This window comes from Oncorhynchus mykiss, chromosome 17 (assembly GCF_013265735.2).
Source record: "Oncorhynchus mykiss isolate Arlee chromosome 17, USDA_OmykA_1.1, whole genome shotgun sequence".
NCBI lineage: Eukaryota > Metazoa > Chordata > Actinopteri > Salmoniformes > Salmonidae > Oncorhynchus > Oncorhynchus mykiss.
In genome coordinates, this window is record NC_048581.1 from 39,033,783 (window position 1) to 39,053,490 (window position 19,708).

Below are 19,708 nucleotides of genomic sequence, written 5' to 3' on the forward strand. Positions count from 1 at the left end.
CAAGAAATTGCCAAGAAACTGAAGATCTCGTACAACATTGTGTACTACTCCCTTCACAAAACAGTGCAAACGGGCTCTAACCAGAATAGAAAGAGGAGTGGGAGGCCCCGGTGCCCAACTGAGCAAGAGGACAAGTACATTTGAGTGTCTAGTTTGAGAAACACACGCCTCACAAGTCCTCAACTGGCAGCTTCATTAAATAGTACCTGCAAAACACCAGTCTCAACGTCAACAGTGAAGAGGCGACTCCGGGATGTTGTCCTTCTAAAGCAAGGTGGCGCTGTTTCTAAAGAAGGCCAGTTGTAATTGCTTCTTTAATTACCACAGTTTTCAGCTGTGCTAACATAATTGCAAAAGGGTTTTCTAATGATCAATTAGCCTTTTAAAATTATGAACTTGGATTTGCCAACACAACGTGGCATTGGCAAACAGGAGTGATTGTTGCTGATAATGGACCTCTGTACGCCTATGTAGATATTCCATTAAAAGATCTGTCGTTTCCAGCTACAATAGTCATTTACAACATTAACAAAGTCTACACTGTCTTTCTGATCAATACAATGTTATTTTAATGTACAAAAGAATTTGCCTTTTCTTTCAAAAACAAGGACATTTCTAAGTGACCTTTTGAACGGCAGTGTATATATATATATATTTTTTATCTTTCAGTGGGTACGACTTTGATTATCACTACTACAGAAATGAATTATATGGCAGGTGAGTGGATTACACCAGAGCATTTCCATCTAAAAATACCCATGAGCATCAAAATGTGAAGTTCATAGGAGCACATCAAATTTGAAACTAAGAGAAATGAAGGCATACATTTTCCATCCCAAAAAATTGGAATAAGCAAAAGTTTAGATTTCTGGTCAAACATATGGAAAAGGGGTCTAAGAAAACATTTAGCAGAAAAGGTCTTAGAAATACATCAAAACACAATGTTGAAGTAAAGAAACCTCTCAACTAATATCAACATTTATATTTAGTTTGCTGAAAAGATTTGCCTTCTGTAAGTTTAAGAAACATTGCCTAGCATCTTGTCATTCTGTTACCAAAACCCCACATACAGTAAGTATTCGCATCCCTGAGTCAATACTTTGTAGAAGCACCTTTGGCAGCGATTACAGTCTTTCTGGATAAGTTTCCACACTTATTCTTTTCAAAAGTCGTCAAGCTAGATAGATTTTCAAGTAGATTTAATTAAAAACTGTAACTCGGCCACTCAGGAACATTCAATGTCTTCTTGGTAAGCAAATACAGTGTAGATTTGGCCTTGTGTTTTAGGTTATTGTCCTGTTGAAAGGTGAATTCATCTCCTAGTGTCTGGTGGAAAACAGACTGAACTAAGTTTCCCTCTAGGATTTAGCCTGTGCTTAGCTCCATTGTTTTGGTTTATTTGCACAGGCTTCCTTCTTTTCACTATGTCAAATAGGATAATATTGTGGAGTAATTACAATGTTGTTAATCCATCCTCTGATCTCCGATCACCGCTATTTAGCTGTTTTAAACTCACCATTGGCCTAATGGTGAAAACCCTGAGCGGTTTCCTTCCTCTCCGGCAACTGAGTTAGGAAGGACACCTGTATCTTTTTAGTGACTGATACATCATCCAAAGTGTAATTAATAACCACCCTGCTCAAAGGCATATTCAATGTATGCTTTTTTTATTTTACCCATCTACCAATAGGTGCCCTTCTTTTACAAGGGCATTGGAAAACCTCCCTGGTCTTTGTGGTTGAATCTTTGGTTGAAATTCACTGCTCGACTGAGGGACCTTACAGATAATTGTATGTGTGGGGTACAGAGATGAGGTAGTCATTCAACAGAGTCCATGCAACTTATTATGTGACTTACTAAGCAACATTTTACTCCTGAACTTTTTTTAAATTGAACCTTTGTTTAACTAGGCAAGTCAGTTAAGAACAAATTAAGATTTAGAATGACGGCCTACCCCGGCCAAACCCTGACGACACTGGGCCAATTGTGCGCCGGCCTACGGGACTCCCAATCACGGCCGGATGTGATACAGCCTGGATTCAAACCAGGGACTGTAGTGACGCCTCTTGCACTGAGATGCAGTGCCTTAGACCGCTGCACCACTCGGGAACTTATTTAGGCTTTCCACGACGAAGGGGTTGAATACTTCATTTGTAAAATGTTCGAAAAAAACATCATTCCACTTTGACAATATGGGGTATGTATGTAGGGCTGTGAAAAAAATCTGAATTGAATCCATTTTAAATTCAGGCTGTAACAAAACAAAATGTTCAAAAAGTCAAGGGGACTGAATACTTTCTGAAGGCACTGTATTCAAGAGTTTTTGGAAAACGTGGTCATAAAAACTGAGGGAGATAGTTGGTCATTCTGTTACCAAACTTTACAGCTGCACTGTTCTTCGAGTAAATGTGTTTTTGTAAAATGTTCTGTGGAAATTGTTAAAAGTAGTCCTTGTGCATAGATTTGTATGGTTTGTTTAATTTTGCAATCAGTGGTTTTTGTTTGGCATACTTTTAAAGTGAAGAATCTGTGTCTCAGCATTCTGTTACTGTGGAATTGCTCACCTGTTAACACCCTTTCAGTATAACTCTACTTAGCACAAATGAGGTAGAAAGAATAATTTTGCAATGGCGAACATTCACAGTAAATTAAATAAAGAGATACATTGTTTTGCAATCTCCCAAAAGCTCAGTCACTGATGGCATTATAAAGCAGTCATACAGAGGGTGCAAACCATTAATGTAATTGATCAAAACTATAATCTCTATATTTACTATCCAGAGACTTTTTGTGAGAGATGTTTTTGCATTTTGTTCTCCACTCATCATCACTGGAAGGTCTTCAAACTCGTTCCCATAAAGAAAGCTCAACCGGCTTTTAAGTCCAGCTTTAGTTTCACAAGACGACCTTTGCCAAGCAAACTTTGGCAGTGTCTTTTCCCCCCATCTCTTGGCCGCCCCTGTTTCAGTGGCTATAGAAACCCCGCTGGTGCTCTCCGCTGGATGCTCGTGTTTGCAGACGTCTGAACATAATATCCAGATGAGGAACACATTTCAACCATCCAGGGGAGTTTATTTATACCCTCTCTGTGATGTCCAATTCAGAGTTACGGCTGTCAGAGGCTGCCTTTGACTGGGATCAATATATTACAGAGAGATACACCCAATAATTTCATTGCCCTTCTGCTTTCAAGTGATCTCCAAAACCCCCAGTCTTCGGGGAGCCTCTGACGTAACCGGTGAACCTGCTCTCTGTCTGGACTGCAGATATCGCTTTGAAGCAGAGGCGATAGCCTATTACTTCAATCACAACACACCAGATAGAAACCTTTTTTCCTCAAAATCCTTACTTATCTAAATCTTTACAGCGCAGTGGACTCATATACCCTTAAAGGCAATATACAGGTAACTACCAAAATAAAGGAAACACTAACATAACGGGTGTTAATAGGGTGCTGGGGCACCACAAGCTGCCAGGACAGCTTCAATGCACCTTAGCATAGATTCTACAAGTGTCTGGAACTCTATTGGAGGGATGCAATCATACAGGGATGTAGTCATAGAGACCATTCATCAAAAAAACGAAATATGACATTTCTTTTGGAAGGTGGTGGAAAAGGCTGTCTCAGGCGCTGCTCCAGAATCTCCCATAAGTGTTCAATTGGGTTGAAGTCTGGTGACTGACACACACAAAACACACACACACACACACACACACCCTTTAAACCCCATGCTTCTCCTTTGAGACGCCTCTTTCAAAGTTACTGAGATCTTTTCTTCTAGCCACGGTAGCCAAAATAACGGGCAACTGGGCATTTTTATACATGATTCTAAACATGATTGGATGCTAATTGCTTAATTAACTCAGGAACCAAATCTGTGTGTGGAAGCACCTTCTTTCAATATACAGTAAACAAAAATATAAATGAAACATGCAACAATTTTTTAAATTCAAGATACAGTTTGTATAAGGAAATCAGTCAATTAATCTATGGATTTCACATGACTGGGAATACAGATATGCATCTGTAGGTCACAGACACCTTTCAGTATCTGGTGTGACCACCATTTGCCTCATGCACCGCGACACATCTCCTTTGCATCGAGTTGATCAGGCTGTTGATTGTGGCCCGTGGAATGTTGTCCCACTCCTCTTCAATGGCTGTACGAAGTTATTGAATATTTGCGTGAACTGATGGCTGTATGAAGTTATTGAATATTTGCGTGAACTGAAACACGCTGTAGTACACGTTGATCCAGAGCATCCCAAAGTTTCCAGGAATTGTGTATAGATCCTTGCGACATGGGGTAGTGCTTTATCATGCTGAAACATAAGGGGATAGTGGCAAATTAACGGCATGATATTGGGCTTCAGGATCTTGTCATGGTATCGCTGTGCATTCAAATTGGCATCGATAAAATGCAATTGTGTTTGCTGTCCATAGCATATGCCGCTCATACCATAACCCCACCGCCACCATGGGGCACTCGATTCACAACGTTGACATCAGCAAACCGCTTGCCCACATGACACCACACACGTGGTCTGCGGTTGTAAGGCCGATTGGATGTACTGCCAAATTCTATAAAACACATTGGAGGAGGCTTATGGTAGAGAAATTAACATTACATTCTCTGGTAACAGCTCTGGTGGACATTCCTGCAGTCAGCATGCCAATTGCATGCTCCCTCAACACTTCAGACAGCTGTGGCAGAGTGGCCTTTTATTGTCCCCCAGCACAAGGTGCACCTGTGTAATGATCATGCTGTTTAATGTGCTTCTTGACATGTCACACCTGTCAGATGGCTGAATTATCTTTGCAAAGGAGAAATGCTCACTAACAGGGATGTTAATAAATGTGTCCCGAAAATTAGAGAAGTAAGCTTATTGTGCATATGGAACATTTCTGGGATCTTTCATTTCAGCTCATGAAACATGGGACCAACACTTTACATGTTGCGTTTCATATTTTTGTTCAGTGTATTTTGTATCCCTCATTTACTTAAGTGTTTCCTTAATTTTGGCAGTTACCTGTAGTTCTCTCAAACTCCATAAAATGTATTCACCACTCTCAGTCCATGGTACTGTACTGTAGTATAGCTACAGTTGACCCTTTCAATGTTTCAGGCATGTCAAGATCTTTTCAAGACCTTTTACCTCTGAACTGTCATAACTCAATACAGAAATGTACATTATGAATGTATCAATATCCTTCCACCAAATGCTTTGTTAATGATTAGTGTCCCCCATCTCGCTTTCCCTCTGTAGGCTGTTTGAGTACCGGGGCAGAGTGTCGCCAGTGCCTCGAGTGGTGCCAGTTAAGCGGCCTCGCATGGCCATGCCCCTGGTGCGCCGGGTCAACTCTTTGCCCGTCAAGCTGTTGGCACGCGCTTCAGTCCTCCCCGGCAGCACCATCAAGCAGAAGTGTGAGTTTTTGCAGGCACTCTATACAATTTATCCAATAAAGTTTGAGACGTCTTCGAGACAAAGCTTTGACCTGAATTGGCTGGGTTGAACATGAACAACTCTAAAGCCAGCTCTTTTCATCTAGAATAATGTTATATTTGCTTTAAAACAGTCAATTCTAAGGTTAAATAATGGATTTAATTTTGTCGGGAGAAATAATTGTTATTGTCTTGAGTAATAACCTTTTGCAGTGTTGTTACCATATATACAGCAATCTTCTCTTGATTCACATGCTATTACGTTGCAATGAATGTCAGAGTGAATGTCTTTTAAAGGCCCAGTGCCATCAAAAACATTATTTTTTTTGAGGTTGGAATAACACTATGAAATTGTGATAATGATGTTAATGCCCTTTTAGTAAAAGAGCTGTTTGAAAAGGCCGCCTGAAATTTCAGGCTGTTTTGGTGGGATGGAGTTTTGGCCTGCCTGGTGACATCCCCATTTGGTAAATTAGTGAATAGATTAATAAGAAAGAGATCCAAACCTCTCTGCCAATAACAGCTTGTTTTCAGTTTTCCCCTCCTCACTCAGACCACTCCCAGACAGTCTTAGCAAAAATTATTGCTTGAGAAATTGTTCTTTATTTAGAAGCTATTTTTTGTTTCTTTTTGACCATTTTAATTGAAAATAATCACAGTAAGGAACTTCATTGTTACCCAGAGATGATTTAATATTGAGATGAAAATAGCTGCATTGGACCTTTAAACTTAAACACTCTTCTCTGCTGTCCCTTGCTCTCTCTCGCTCTGTCTCTCTCTCTGGTGTTTTCTGTTATGGGTGGCTCAGCAGTGAACTCCAACGAGCTACAGGATATCAAATCAGAGCTGACTCAGATCAAGTTCAACATTGATGCGCTGCTCGGCCGACTGGAAAGGATCACAGAGGACAAACACATCGCTGCTGGTGAGTTCCATCTTCATCAGGCCACAAGAAAAATACAACTCTACAGCGCACACCTCTACAGAGTACTCTTTCTCTATCAGGTGGAGTCAACCAAGGGCCGCAAATGTCTGTGTAAAAACCAGGGGTTGAAACCGGTTCAGGCAACAAAATCAGAACCACAAACGAAAGTGATCTATAATGTTCCAGAACCGAACCGTTATTTTGAAAGCATGAGAACTGGTTAAAAATGTTATTTTATGTTACCGGCATTTTCCAGTCCCACAAAAAGCCCTCACTCTGTCACTCAGAAACATATTCCAGTGTCTGCCTGCCAGAAAATATATGCCAGGGTTTCCGTCAGGAAAAAATGTCACCAGACAACGTTACTAGAAAGATGAAAATGTATTGGACATTTGAACAATTTTACGGACATATGCGTTCAGCGCCATCAAGGGATATCGGCCAAATGAGCCAAATTTAATTGCCCTTACAGCCTATAAATATTTTTGTAACTGTTAATTGGGTTTCGATGTGTAGCATATGCTAAACGTTATAGCCAATCTGTATTTATTTTTTACTTTCCCAAAACAATGATTGTCCACCTCACAGTGTAGCTGTCGGAGATTTTATCACTAAATGCAACAGGGCACTGCACTGCATGCATAGGCCGATAGGCTATAATATTAAAAATATATATTTACAGTGCCTTCAGAAAGTATACAGCCTGAATTCAGAATGTATTAAATATTTTTCTCATCCATCTACACACAATACCCCATAATGACAAAGTGAAGACATATCTTTAGAAATGTTTAGAAATGTTTACAAAATGTTTACAAATTTATTGAAAATTAAATACAGAAATATCAATACTTTGTAGAGCACATTTGGCAGTGATTACCTCTGTGAGTCTTTCTGGGTAAGTCTAATGGCTTTCTACACCTGGATTGTGCAACATTTGCCCACTATTCTTTTCAAAATGTTTCAAGCTCTGTTTAAATGGTTGTTGATCATTGCTAGACAACCATTTTCAGGTCTTGCCATAGATTTTCAAGTAGATTTAAGTCAAAACAGTAACTCGGCCACTCAAGAACTGTAACGGCAGAGTAAGGATCGGACCAAGATGTGGCGTGGTAAGCGTTCTTGATGTTTATTTTAAAGACAAACTGAACACTAAAATACAAAACAATAACCGTGACCAAACCAGTACCGTGTGGCCACAAACACCCACAAACCAACAGCGAAACCCAGGCTACCTAAGTATGATTCTCAATCAGAGACAACTAACGACACCTGCCTCTGATTGAGAACCATACTAGGCCGAACACAGAAATAGAAAAACATAGAAACACAAAACATAGACTGCCCACCCCAACTCACGCCCTGACCATACTACATAAAGACAAAACAAAGGAAATAAAGGTCAGAACGTGAACAGAACATTCACAGTTTTCTTAGTAATCAACTCCAGTGTAGATTTGGCCTTCTATTTTTGGTTATTGTCCTGCTGAAAGGTGAATGAATCTCTCAGTTTCTGATGGAAAGCAGACAGAACCAGGTTTTTCTCCAGTATTTTGCCTGTACTTAGTGCCATTCTGTTTCTTTCTTTTATCCTGAAAACCTCCCCAGTCCTTAATGTTTACAAGCATACCCATAACATGATGCACACACCACTATGCTTGAAAATATGAAGTGGTACTCAGTAATGTGTTGTGTTGGATTTGCCTAAAACATAACACTTTTGTATTCAGGACAAAAATATAATTGCTTTGCCACGTTCTTTTGCAGTATTACTTTGATGCAAACAGGATGCATGTTTTGGAATATTTTTATTCTGTTTCCTTCTTTTCACTCTTTCAATTAGGTTAGTATTGTGGAGTAACTACAATGTTGTTGATCCATCCTCAATTTTCTCCTATCACAGTCATTAAACTCTGTAACTGTAACTTAACTTCAACTGAGTTAGGAAGGACCACTGTATCTTTAGTGACTGGGTGTATTGATACACCATCCAAAGTATAATTAATAACTTCAACATTGTTAAATGGGATATTCAATGTCTGCTTTTTTATTTTTACCCTTCTACCAATAGGTGCCCTCCTCAGCAAGGCTTTGGAAAACTCCCTGGTCTCTGTGGTTGAATCTGATTTTGAAATGTACTGCTCAACTGAGGGACCTTCCGATAATAGTACGTGTGGGGTACAGAGATGAGGTAGTCATTCAAAAATCATGGTAAACACTATAATTGCACAAAATGAGTCCATACAACTTATTATGTGGCTTGTTACGCAAATATTTACTCCTGAACCTATTTAGGCTTGCCATAACAAAGGGGTTGAATACTTATTTACTCAAGACGTTTCAGCTTTTCATTTTTTATTAATGTGTAAGAAATCTGAAAAGCACAATGCCAATTTGACATTATGGGCTATTGTGTGAAGGCCAGTGACCAAAGATCTCAAATTAATACATTTTCAATTCAGGCTTGAACAAAATGTGGAATAAGTCAATGGGGTGTGAATACTTTCTGGGGCTAGGCCTAAAATTTTCTTCAGAGAAATGAAACCGACATGCATTTCTATGTCAGATACAGTGGGGAGAACAAATATTTGAAACACTGCCGATTTTGCAGGTTTTCCTACTTACAAAGCATGTAGAGGTCTGTAATTTTTATCACAATCTAAAACAAAAATCCAGAAAATCACATTGTATGATTTTTAAGTAATTAATTTGCATGACATAAGTATTTGATACATCAGAAAAGCAGAATTTAATATTTGGTACAGAAACCTTTGTTTGCAATTACAGAGATCGTACGTTTCTTGTAGTTCTTGACCAGGTTTGCACACACTGCAGCAGGGATTTTGGCCCACTCCTCCATACAGACCTTCTCCAGATCCTTCAGATTACGGGGCTGTCGCTGGGCAATACTGACTTTCAGCTCCCTCCAAAGATTTTCTATTGGGTTCAGGTCTGGAGACTGGCTAGGCCACTCCAGGACCTTGAGATGCTTCTTACGGAGCCACTCCTTAGTTGCCCTGGCTGTGTGTTTCGGGTCGTTGTCATGCTGGAAGACCCAGCCACGACCCATCTTCAATGCTCTTACTGAGGGAAGGAGGTTGTTGGCCAAGATCTCGCGATACATGGCCCCATCCATCCATCCTCACCTCAATACAGTGCAGTCGTCCTGTCCCCTTTACAGAAAAGCATCCCCAAAGAATGATGTTTCCACCTCCATGCTTCACAGTTGGGATGGTGTTCTTGGGGTTGTATTCATCCTTCTTCTTCCTCCAAACATGGCGAGTGGAGTTTATACCAAAAAGCTCTATTTTTGTCTCATCAGACCACATGATCTTCTCCCATTCCTCCTCTGGATCATCCAGATGGTCATTGGCAAACTTCAGACGGGCCTGGACATGCACTGGCTTGAGCAGGGGGACCTTGCGTGCGCTGCAGGATTTTAATCTATGACGGCGTAGTGTGTTACTAATGGTTTTCTTTGAGCCTGTGGTCCCGGCTCTCTTCAGGCCATTGACCAGGTCCTGCCGTGTAATTCTGGGCTGATCCCTCACCTTCCTCATGATCATTGATGCCCCACGAGGTGAGATCTTGCATGGAGCCCCAGACCGAGGGTGATTGACCGTCATCTTGAACTTCTTCCATTTTCTAATAATTGCGCCAACAGTTGTTGCCTTCTCACCAAGCTGCTTGCCTATTGTCCTGTAGCCCATCCCAGCCTTGTGCAGGTCTACAATTTTATCCCTGATGTCCTTACACAGCGCTCTGGTCTTGGCCATTGTGGAGAGGTTGGAGTCTGTTCGATTGACTGTGTGGACAGGTGTCTTTTATACAGGTAACGAGTTCAAACAGGTGCAGTTAATACAGGTAATGAGTGGAGAACAGGAGGGCTTGTCACGCCCTGACCATAGTTTGCTTTGTATGTTTATATGTTTTGTTTGGTCAGGGTGTGATCTGAGTGGGCATTCTATGTTGGATGTCTAGTTTGTCTGTTTGGCCTGATATGGTTCTCAATCAGAGGCAGGTGTTAGTCGTTGTCTCTGATTGGGAACCATATTTAGGTAGCCTGGGTTTCACTGTTGGTTTGTGGGTGTATGTTTCTGTGTCTGTGTTTGTCACCACAAGGTACTGTTTCGTTCATGGTCACATTTATTGTTTTGTATTTCTTAGTGTTCAGTTTATGTTTTATAATAAACGATATGGACACTTACCACGCTGCGTTTTGGTCCGATCCCTGCTACACTTTTTGGTCCGATCCCTCTTCAGACGAAGAGGAGGAAATCTGCCGTTACAGCGCTTCTTAAAGAAAAACTAACAGGTCTGTGAGAGCTGGAATTCTTACTAGTTGGTAGGTTATCAAATACTTAAGTCATGCAATAAAATGCAAATGAATTACTTAAAAATCATACAATGTGATTTTTCTGGATTATTTTAGATTCCGTCTCTCACAGTTGAAGTGTACCTATGGTAAAAATTAGACCTCTACATGCATTGTAAGTAGGAAACACTGCCGATTTTGCAGGTTATCAAATACTTGTCCTCCCCACTGTAGGTACTGTGTCTGCTATACAGATAAAGGTGTACAGAAGGAGGTTCATTTGTTCATTTTGCATCAGAATATATTTTTTTAAGATAAGCATTATTGTTAGATTATAGGAGTAACTCTGGAAGGCCGAAAACATTCTTCCTCACCTCAAGTTCAAATGCCATAGTCAGTTGGAGAGCTGGTGCACACTGCCTTCATATCACAGGCCTGCAGTAGGTAAAGCTTAATAGCCACACCTTAATTAGCAAAAGTAAGTAAATCCATTTACAGTTGGAATTTAATTTGTATACTTAAAGAACTGGTTTTCATTCATCAATAGGCTTCAAAAATAATAACACAAATTATTATAAATACGGAAATCAATAAAAGTAACCTGCCCCTGCCAATGTTATTCTCATCTTAGTCCACTACAATATTAAACATTTCCACGCAGAGGACATTCCTCTTGTAGCCTTTTCACTGTAGGCATATTTTTTTTTTTTCTCTTCCATGAAAAAGGCCTCCGTGTTCGCATTCAACAGTAGCCTGGGCCAAGCTCTCTCTCTCTCACACACACACGTGCACAAGGAGTGTGAGAATGGTGCTGAAGTGAGAATTTGGGGAGTTGGCTATGATAGACAGCCTCTCCAGGAAAATGTGGCTAGCTACAATCTTACTTTTTTTTTTTCAGGCAATAGGCCTACCGGCTAGTGTGTGCATGTGTAGGCAACACCGCTCCCCCTCGAAAGCATAGTCTAGTAAGTAGCCTACTGACTTTACAAGCATGATTCAGAAATTAGGGAGAGAGATTTTTAATTAGAGGAGAATGGATTAACCTTTTCATTACAAGTTAAGGATACTATAGTTATCATGTTTCACATTGGATTTATTACCTACAAAAAGGTAAGACATGTCTTTATTTTAATTCTGGTGCTGCTCAGCAAAAAAATTTTACAGAAAGTAATGATATAAAGCGTTACTTTTGAACCGGTTCAAAACTTTATTTTGCTGGTCAGTACAGTGGAACGAACGAAAAAAACAATGGTTCTGTTCAGAACGAAACGATTGGAACATTTATTTAGGTTCCAACCTCTGGTGAAAATGCCTTTAGAGGACAGAGAAAGTAGGGTAGAGAGAAACTCCCAACACGGAAAATGTTATGTCTTCACAGCCAAGTTTAAGTACAGTTCAATACAGTTTAATTAACCACAAAATAGGCCTAAAATAAACTTTTAGATTTGCAGCCAAGCAAATCAGATGAATTAATAAATAATCTCAATTAGTATAATAGTGCATTCAGAAATTTTAAAGGTCCATTTTAGCCATTTTTATTTCAATATCATAATTTCTAGGTAACAATGAAGTACCTTACTGTGATTGTTTTCAATTAAAATGGAAGAAAAAAACAGGCAAAAATTGCTTGTTAGCAAAGAGCAATTTTTCACAAGCAAGAATTTAATTTGGACTGTCTGGGAGTAGTCTGAGTTGGGGGGAAAGCAGAACACTAGCTGTTATTAGCAGATAGGTTTTAACTGTCTTTCTTATTAACTAATTTACCGCCTGGTGTGCTCACCAGGAAGGCCAAAACACCATCCCACCAAAACAGGCTGAAATGTCAGGTGGTCTTTTCAAACAGCTCTTACACTAAAAGGGTATTTTCATAATTTTCACTATTTCTTCAGTAGGTTTCCTCAAGGAGAAAGCCTTCACTTCTATGTCAAAGATAATAAAATAAAAACACTATATTAAATATTATAGTAATGTCCACAAAATCCCTACACTAAATACTACAGTATATTACAGTCCACAAAACACTACAGTAAATACTACAGCATAATACAATCCCCCACTACACTACATGAATTACTATAATATATGCTACTGTTTTCTTTTAAAACAGTATTTATACTATAGTTAACTGTCAATACTACAGTGCATTGCGAAAGTATTCGGCCCCCTTGAACTTTGCAACCTTTGCCACATTTCAGGCTTCAAACATAAAGATATAAAACTGTATTTTTTTTTGTGAAGAATCAACAACAAGTGGGACACAATCATGAAGTGGAACGACATTTATTGGATATTTATAACAAATCAAAAACTGAAAAATTGGGCGTGCAAAATTATTCAGCCCCCTTAAATTAATACTTTGTAGCGCCACCTTTTGCTGCGATTACAGCTGTAAGTCGCTTGGGGTATGTCTCTATCAGTTTTGCACATCGAGAGACTGACATTTTTTCCCATTCCTCCTTGCAAAACAGCTCGAGCTCAGTGAGGTTGGATGGAGAGCATTTGTGAACAGCAGTTTTTAGTTCTTTCCACAGATTCTCGATTGGATTCAGATCTGGACTTTGACTTGGCCATTCTAACACCTGGATATGTTTATTTTTTAACCATTCCATTGTAGATTTTGCTTTATGTTTTGGATCATTGTCTTGTTGGAAGACAAATCTCCGTCCCAGTCTCAGGTCTTTTGCAGACTCCATCAGGTTTTCTTCCAGAATGGTCCTGTATTTGGCTCCATCCATCTTCCCATCAATTTTAACCATCTTCCCTGTCCCTGCTGAAGAAAAGCAGGCCCAAACCATGATGCTGCCACCACCATGTTTGACAGTGGGGATGGTGTGTTCAGGGTGATGAGCTGTGTTGCTTTTACGCCAAACATAACGTTTTGCATTGTTGCCAAAAAGTTCAATTTTGGTTTCATCTGACCAGAGCACCTTCTTCCACATGTTTGGTGTGTCTCCCAGGTGGCTTGTGGCAAACTTTAAACTACACTTTTTATGGATATCTTTAAGAAATGGCTTTCTTCTTGCCACTCTTCCATAAAGGCCAGATTTGTGCAATATACGACTGATTGTTGTCCTATGGACAGAGTCCATAGATCTCTGCAGAGATCTCTGCAGTTCATCCAGAGTGATCATGGGCCTCTTGGCTGCATCGCTGATCAGTCTTCTCCTTGTATGAGCTGAAAGTTTAGAGGGACGGCCAGGTCTTGGTAGATTTGCAGTGGTCTGATACTCCTTCCATTTCAATATTATCGTTTGCACAGTGCTCCTTGGGATGTTTAAAGCTTGGGAAATCTTTTTGTATCCAAATCCGGCTTTAAACTTCTTCACAACAGTATCTCGGACCTGCCTGGTGTGTTCCTTGTTCTTCATGATGCTCTCTGCGCTTTTAACGGACCTCTGAGACTATCACAGTGCAGGTGCATTTATACGGAGACTTGATTACACACAGGTGGATTGTATTTATCATCATTAGTCATTTAGGTCAACATTGGATCATTCAGAGATCCTCACTGAACTTCTGGAGAGAGTTTGCTGCACTGAAAGTAAAGGGGCTGAATAATTTTGCACGCCCAATTTTTCCATTTTTGATTTGTTAAAAAAGTTTGAAATATCCAATAAATGTCGTTCCACTTCACGATTGTGTCCCACTTGTTGTGGATTCTTCACAAAAAAATACAGTTTTATATCTTTATGTTTGAAGCCTGAAATGTGGAAAAAGGTCGCAAACTTCAAGGGGGCCGGATACTTTCGCAAGGCACTGTACATTCCGGGTCCCTGGCAGCGTTTGGAACTGCCGATCTGCAGTCAAGAATGTTCATCTCAACCCATACTGCCCTTCAGTCCCTTTATTTTTTGGCCCTGACAGAGACATGATCACCCCAGAGAACACTGCTACTCTAGCTGCTCTTTCGTCATCTGACTATGTTTTCTCTCATAGTCCGAGACCATCTGGTCGTTGCGGTGGTGGCACATCTACTAATTTCTCCTAAATTGAGATTCTCTTTTCTCCATCTCCTCATTTTAATTCCATGCTGTCACTTGTCCACGCAATCTTAACATTATTGTCATCTATCGACCACCAGGTGCTCTTGGAGAGTTCCTCAATGAGCTTGACACCTTGATAAGTTAATTTCCTAATGATGGCTCCCGCTCTTCATACTTGGCGACTTCAACATCCCGACGTCTGCCTTCAATTAATTGACTCTTTCCCCTCCTTGCCTCTCTTACCCTTTCCCAATCCCCTCCAATTCCCAAAGCAGGCAATACGCTTGAACTCATCTTTAGAGTCTGCTCGCCACCTAATCTCTCTGCAACCTCCCTCCAGGTCTCTGGTCACTACTTTGTTTTCTTTTCTGTCTCCCTTTCCTCCAACCCTAACCACTCAACCCCTAAACAGATGGTCATGCACCGTCCCAATCGTCGCTCTTTCTCCCACTACTCTCTCCTCTTCTATCCTATAATCTCTCCCTTCTGCTAAATCCTTCTCCCTCCTGTCTCCTGATTCTGCCTCTTTGACCCTACTCTCCCCCCTTTTCGCACCCTATGACTCACACTGTCCCCTTTCCTCCCGGCCAGCTCAACCCTCCCCTCCTGCACTGTGGCTGAGTGACTCATTGCGAGCTTACAGAACAGGGCTGCGGGCAGCAAAAATGGAGGAAACTAACTTCTGGAGGACCTATCATCCTTTAACTCCCTCCTCTCTACCTTCTCTTCCTCTGTATATGCTGCAAATGACACTTTCTACCACTCAAAAATGTCAAGCTTCTACTTCTAGGAAACTCTTTCCTTAATCCTCCACCAATCCCTCTCTGCGAACGACTTTGTCAACCACTTTGAAAATAAAAGAAGGTTGATGACATCCGCTACTCATTCACTCAGCCTATTGAGTCCACTAGTCTCACTCACACAGAACTACCCTATGCCATGACCTCTTTCTCACCTCTCTCTTCAATGACATCTTGTGACTAGTGAGGTCTGACCGCCCGACAACCTACCCGCTCGACACCATCCCCTCCTCCCTTCTCCAGACCATCTCTGGAAAACTTCTCACATCCCTCATCAACTCATCCATGCCCCCCGGCTGCATCATCTCTGACTTCAAAATGGCCCGAGCCGCTGCCCTCCTCAAGAAACCATCACCCGGGCCTCCCGGGTGGCGCAGTGGTTAAGGGCGCTGTACTGCTGCGCCAGCTGTGCCATCAGAGTCCCTGGGTTCGCGCCCAGGCTCTGTCGTAACCGGCCGCGACCGGGAGGTCCGTGGGGCGACGCACAATTGGCCTAGCGTCGTCCGGGTTAGGGAGGGCTTGGTCGGTAGGGATCTCCTTGTCTCATCGCGCACCAGCGACTCCTGTGGCGGGCCGGGCGCAGTGCGCGCTAGCCAAGGTGGCCAGGTGCACGGTGTAGCCTCTGACACATTGGTGCGGCTGGCTTCCGGGTTGGATGCATGCTGTGTTAAGAAGCAGTACGGCTGGTTGGGTTGTGTATCGGAGGACGCATGACATTCAGCCTTCGTCTCTCCCGAGCCCGTACGGGAGTTGTAGCAATGAGACAAGATAGTAGCTACTACAACAATTGGATACCATGAAATTGGGGAGAAAAAGGGAGTAAAAATGCAAAAAATAAAATAAATAAGAAACCATCACCCGACTCATCTGAGGTCAAAAACTATAGACCAATATCGCTTCTTTCTTTTCTTTCCAAAACACTGTTGTCTTTGATCAACTTTTTTTTGTTTTCGCTCTCAGAACGATCTTCTTGACCCTAACCAGTCAGGCTTCAAGACGGGTCACTTAACTGAGAAGGCTCTTCTCTGTGTCACCATAGCATTCTCTGTATACTATAGCATTTTTTCATGTGGGGAGAAGAAGACTGGGGGAGAAACGGGCTCAGAGTACACACTGCACACAAGCAGGCTAGCAAGCCAAGCAATCCACAGCTGTAGTTAGCAAACAGCACAAAGCCTATACAACTTATGCGGTTTGTAAGAGTTGGGAAAAGACAAGCCTGCCGGGAAGTTTGTTATGCAGCTGGGCCCGGGCAGCCTGCCCAATTCGAATATCCAAGTGTATGTACGTCTGGCAAATCGTCTGTTTGTCTGGTGTATGCCCAAACCACTGTTTCCTAACAGGCCAAGCAGGGTCACAGAGAAAAGCTGTTTATTTAACATCCTTGACTTAAAAAATGGTAAGCACATATATTTAATTCATACTGTAATTCATTTGAGGTCATAATTCATAGAAATATGGAACAGTTGACAGATACTTTAAATCTCATTCAAGTTGTGTTATTATAACAGGACTGGTGTACAGTTCGCATAGTTTCCTTCCCTCCCCTCATGCCCAAACTGTCCAGTAGGTGGCAGAATTACACAATCAGCCATTGGCTATCCTTCTGGTGTGACGAAAGACGATAATTCTCTCCCACTTCCTGGTCACAGATTGAACTTTATTTTACTAACAGCCCCCACATACTTTTCCCTATAATGTGATATACCTTATAGGTTGTTTGACCCTCCACAGACACCTAATTCACTGTCTACACAAACACTGTAATGGTGCTGAGTCAGCGAGGTCCTAGACGTGTCTCAAATGGCACCCAATTCACCATGTAGCACATCACTTTTGACCAGAGCCCTATGGAAATGGGACGCAATTTGGGACGCAACCAAATTCATACTGGGTTTATGACCCTATTGGCTGGGCCAGCTGTGCTCCTCACTCTCTCTCAAACACACACACACACACACAGGTAATAAATTCAATTCAGTTCAGGGGAGTTCAGTGCTCCCCTGTCTCTGACCAGGTGTGGCCTTAAGCCACAGGTTCAGGATCAGTATTCTCTTTCTAAATATTTAAGTCAAACCGTATAGATGTGAAACACAATTCATCATGGATCAGGTGTTTAGGGGTCTACTCTACGGAGCCCTATATGTTCTAACTAATCAAATATATGTTTGCCAGTTGTTACTCTGCTGCCTGTACCGTACTTTTAGTTTTCAAGTAGACTTGTCAATGATGTGACTGAACAAATAGTACCTAGTTGAAGTGCTCTATTGAGAGCAGACACTTACCTATGGAGCCTTTTTGGGACCCATTCAATCATATTGCAAAACGGTGGTGAAAGCATACCAAAAAAAAATTATGCACAAGTCCTCTGTGTTACTGGTTTTATAACTTTGGCTCATGACATGTTTAAGGTGCAACCTAGAAAATTAGCCCCAAAGGGCAAGTCTTGTGTGGGAACTGAAAAGGCATGTGGTTAACAAAATGTGCAAGGCACCCAGACACTAAATGAGACACAAAAATGGTTACGATTCGGATAAATCCAAATTCTGATTCCCTCAAATCAACTTGTCTCACATGTCTTCTAGAATGGCTTAACTTTCTCATAGCTACAGCTCTAGTGTCTATAGTGCTAATAATGTTATCCTCAGGCAAAAATGTTTTATATTTTTTGGTGACAAAATCTGTATTTATTTTCTTTGGTGGAAGGGGGGGGGGGTAAATGTATAATTCCCCCAACCCCACCCATCTAACATTTCTCCATCCAACCACCCCCCTCCCCCCAGAAAACCCTTCCCATACCACATCAAATAAAGTAAAACATTTATAGATACATTTTGTTTGTATATATGTGTAACAACTGCATCCCACAAAGCATCGTTACTTATTGCCTTCCAAAAGTCGCGGCCCTTGCAGGGCAAGGGAACCAACTAATTCAAGGTCTCAGAGCAAGTGACATCACCAATTTAAACACTATTAGCGCGCACCCAGCTAACTAGCTAGCCATTTCACACCGGTTACAAATGTACAGTACCAGTCAAAAGTTTGGACACCCGACCTCAAACCAATTGAGATGGTTTGGGTTGGACCGCAGAGTGAAGGAAAAGCAGCCAACAAGTGCTCAGCATATGTGGGAACTCCTTCAAGACTGTTGGAAAAGCATTCCAGGTGAAGCTGGTTCAGAGAATACCAAGAGTGTGCAAAGCTGTCATCAAGGCAAAGGTGGCTACTTTGAAGAATCTCAAATATAACATTTGATTTGTTGAACACTTTTTTGGTTACTGTTGATGTCTTCACTATTATTCTACAATGTAGAAAATGGTAAAAAAAAAATAAAGAAAAAACCCTTGAATGAGTAGGTTTGTCCAAACTTTTGACTGGTACTGTATTTGTTGGGATTTCGGGGTTTTGTATTTGTATGTGTTGGGCTTTAGCTGAGATTATTCTTTACAGAGCCAAGTGTATTCCAGGCCTCAATTGTTTCTTGACAAAAACCATTAATTCTCTCTGTCAATAATTCTAATGTTATAACTTCTAAGTAACTGTACCCACTGGCAAAGTGGGAGAGAGTGGGGGAATTGCCATCTAAGAGCCAATATCATTTTTTGCATCAGTAAAGCATGCGCGCAGTATTTGTCTCTGATTTAACTGACAGATTCAAGGCGCTCATCGCTAATTAACATAGTAGATGCAATGCATTGAGTATTTACATCATGCACTTCTAAATTAATTTTGTAACTTTGTACCAGAAGCAATTAACTGCAGGGCGCTCCCACGTCATATGAAGGAATGTGGATACCTGATTTAGGTATCCACATTTAACCAGTATTTTAAATTTGCAGCCAGAGAGAAAAATAATCTAGACCACCTTTACTCCACAATACAGAGACGCGTACAAAGCTATCCCTCGACCTCCATTTGGCAAATCTGACCATAATTCTATCCTCCTGATTCCTGCTTACAAGCAAAAAGCAGCAGTGACTCGGTCAATAAAAAAGTGGTCAGATGAAGCAGATGTTAAGCTACAGGACTGTTTTGCTAGCACAGATTGGAAAATGTTCCGGGATCCTTCCGATGGCATTGAGGAGTACACCAAATCAGTCACTAGCTTCATCAATAAGTGTGTCGACGACGTCGTGACTATACGTACATACCCCAACCATGGATTACAGGCAACATGGATTACAGGCAACATCCGCACTGAGCTAAAGGGTAGAGCTAACACTTTCAAGGAGTGGGGCTCT

At 41.2% G+C, this 19,708-nt stretch overlaps 1 protein-coding gene across 7 annotated transcripts in view; it reads left to right on the forward strand.

Annotated features, from left to right (window-relative positions):
• The window catches only part of raly (RALY heterogeneous nuclear ribonucleoprotein), a 172,073-nt gene that overhangs the window by 124,394 nt on the left and 27,971 nt on the right, over positions 1–19,708 (forward strand). For 5 of the 7 annotated variants that reach the window (XM_021568426.2, XM_021568427.2, XM_036949859.1 and 2 more), the window contains 3 exons: positions 670–717; positions 5,269–5,426; positions 6,253–6,369. In XM_021568426.2, the coding sequence (XP_021424101.1) occupies positions 670–717; positions 5,269–5,426; positions 6,253–6,369 (323 nt within the window). The remainder of the gene's footprint in view (positions 1–669; positions 718–5,268; positions 5,427–6,252; positions 6,370–19,708) is intronic. The other 2 variants (XM_036949860.1, XM_036949861.1) reach the window with 1 other exon arrangement.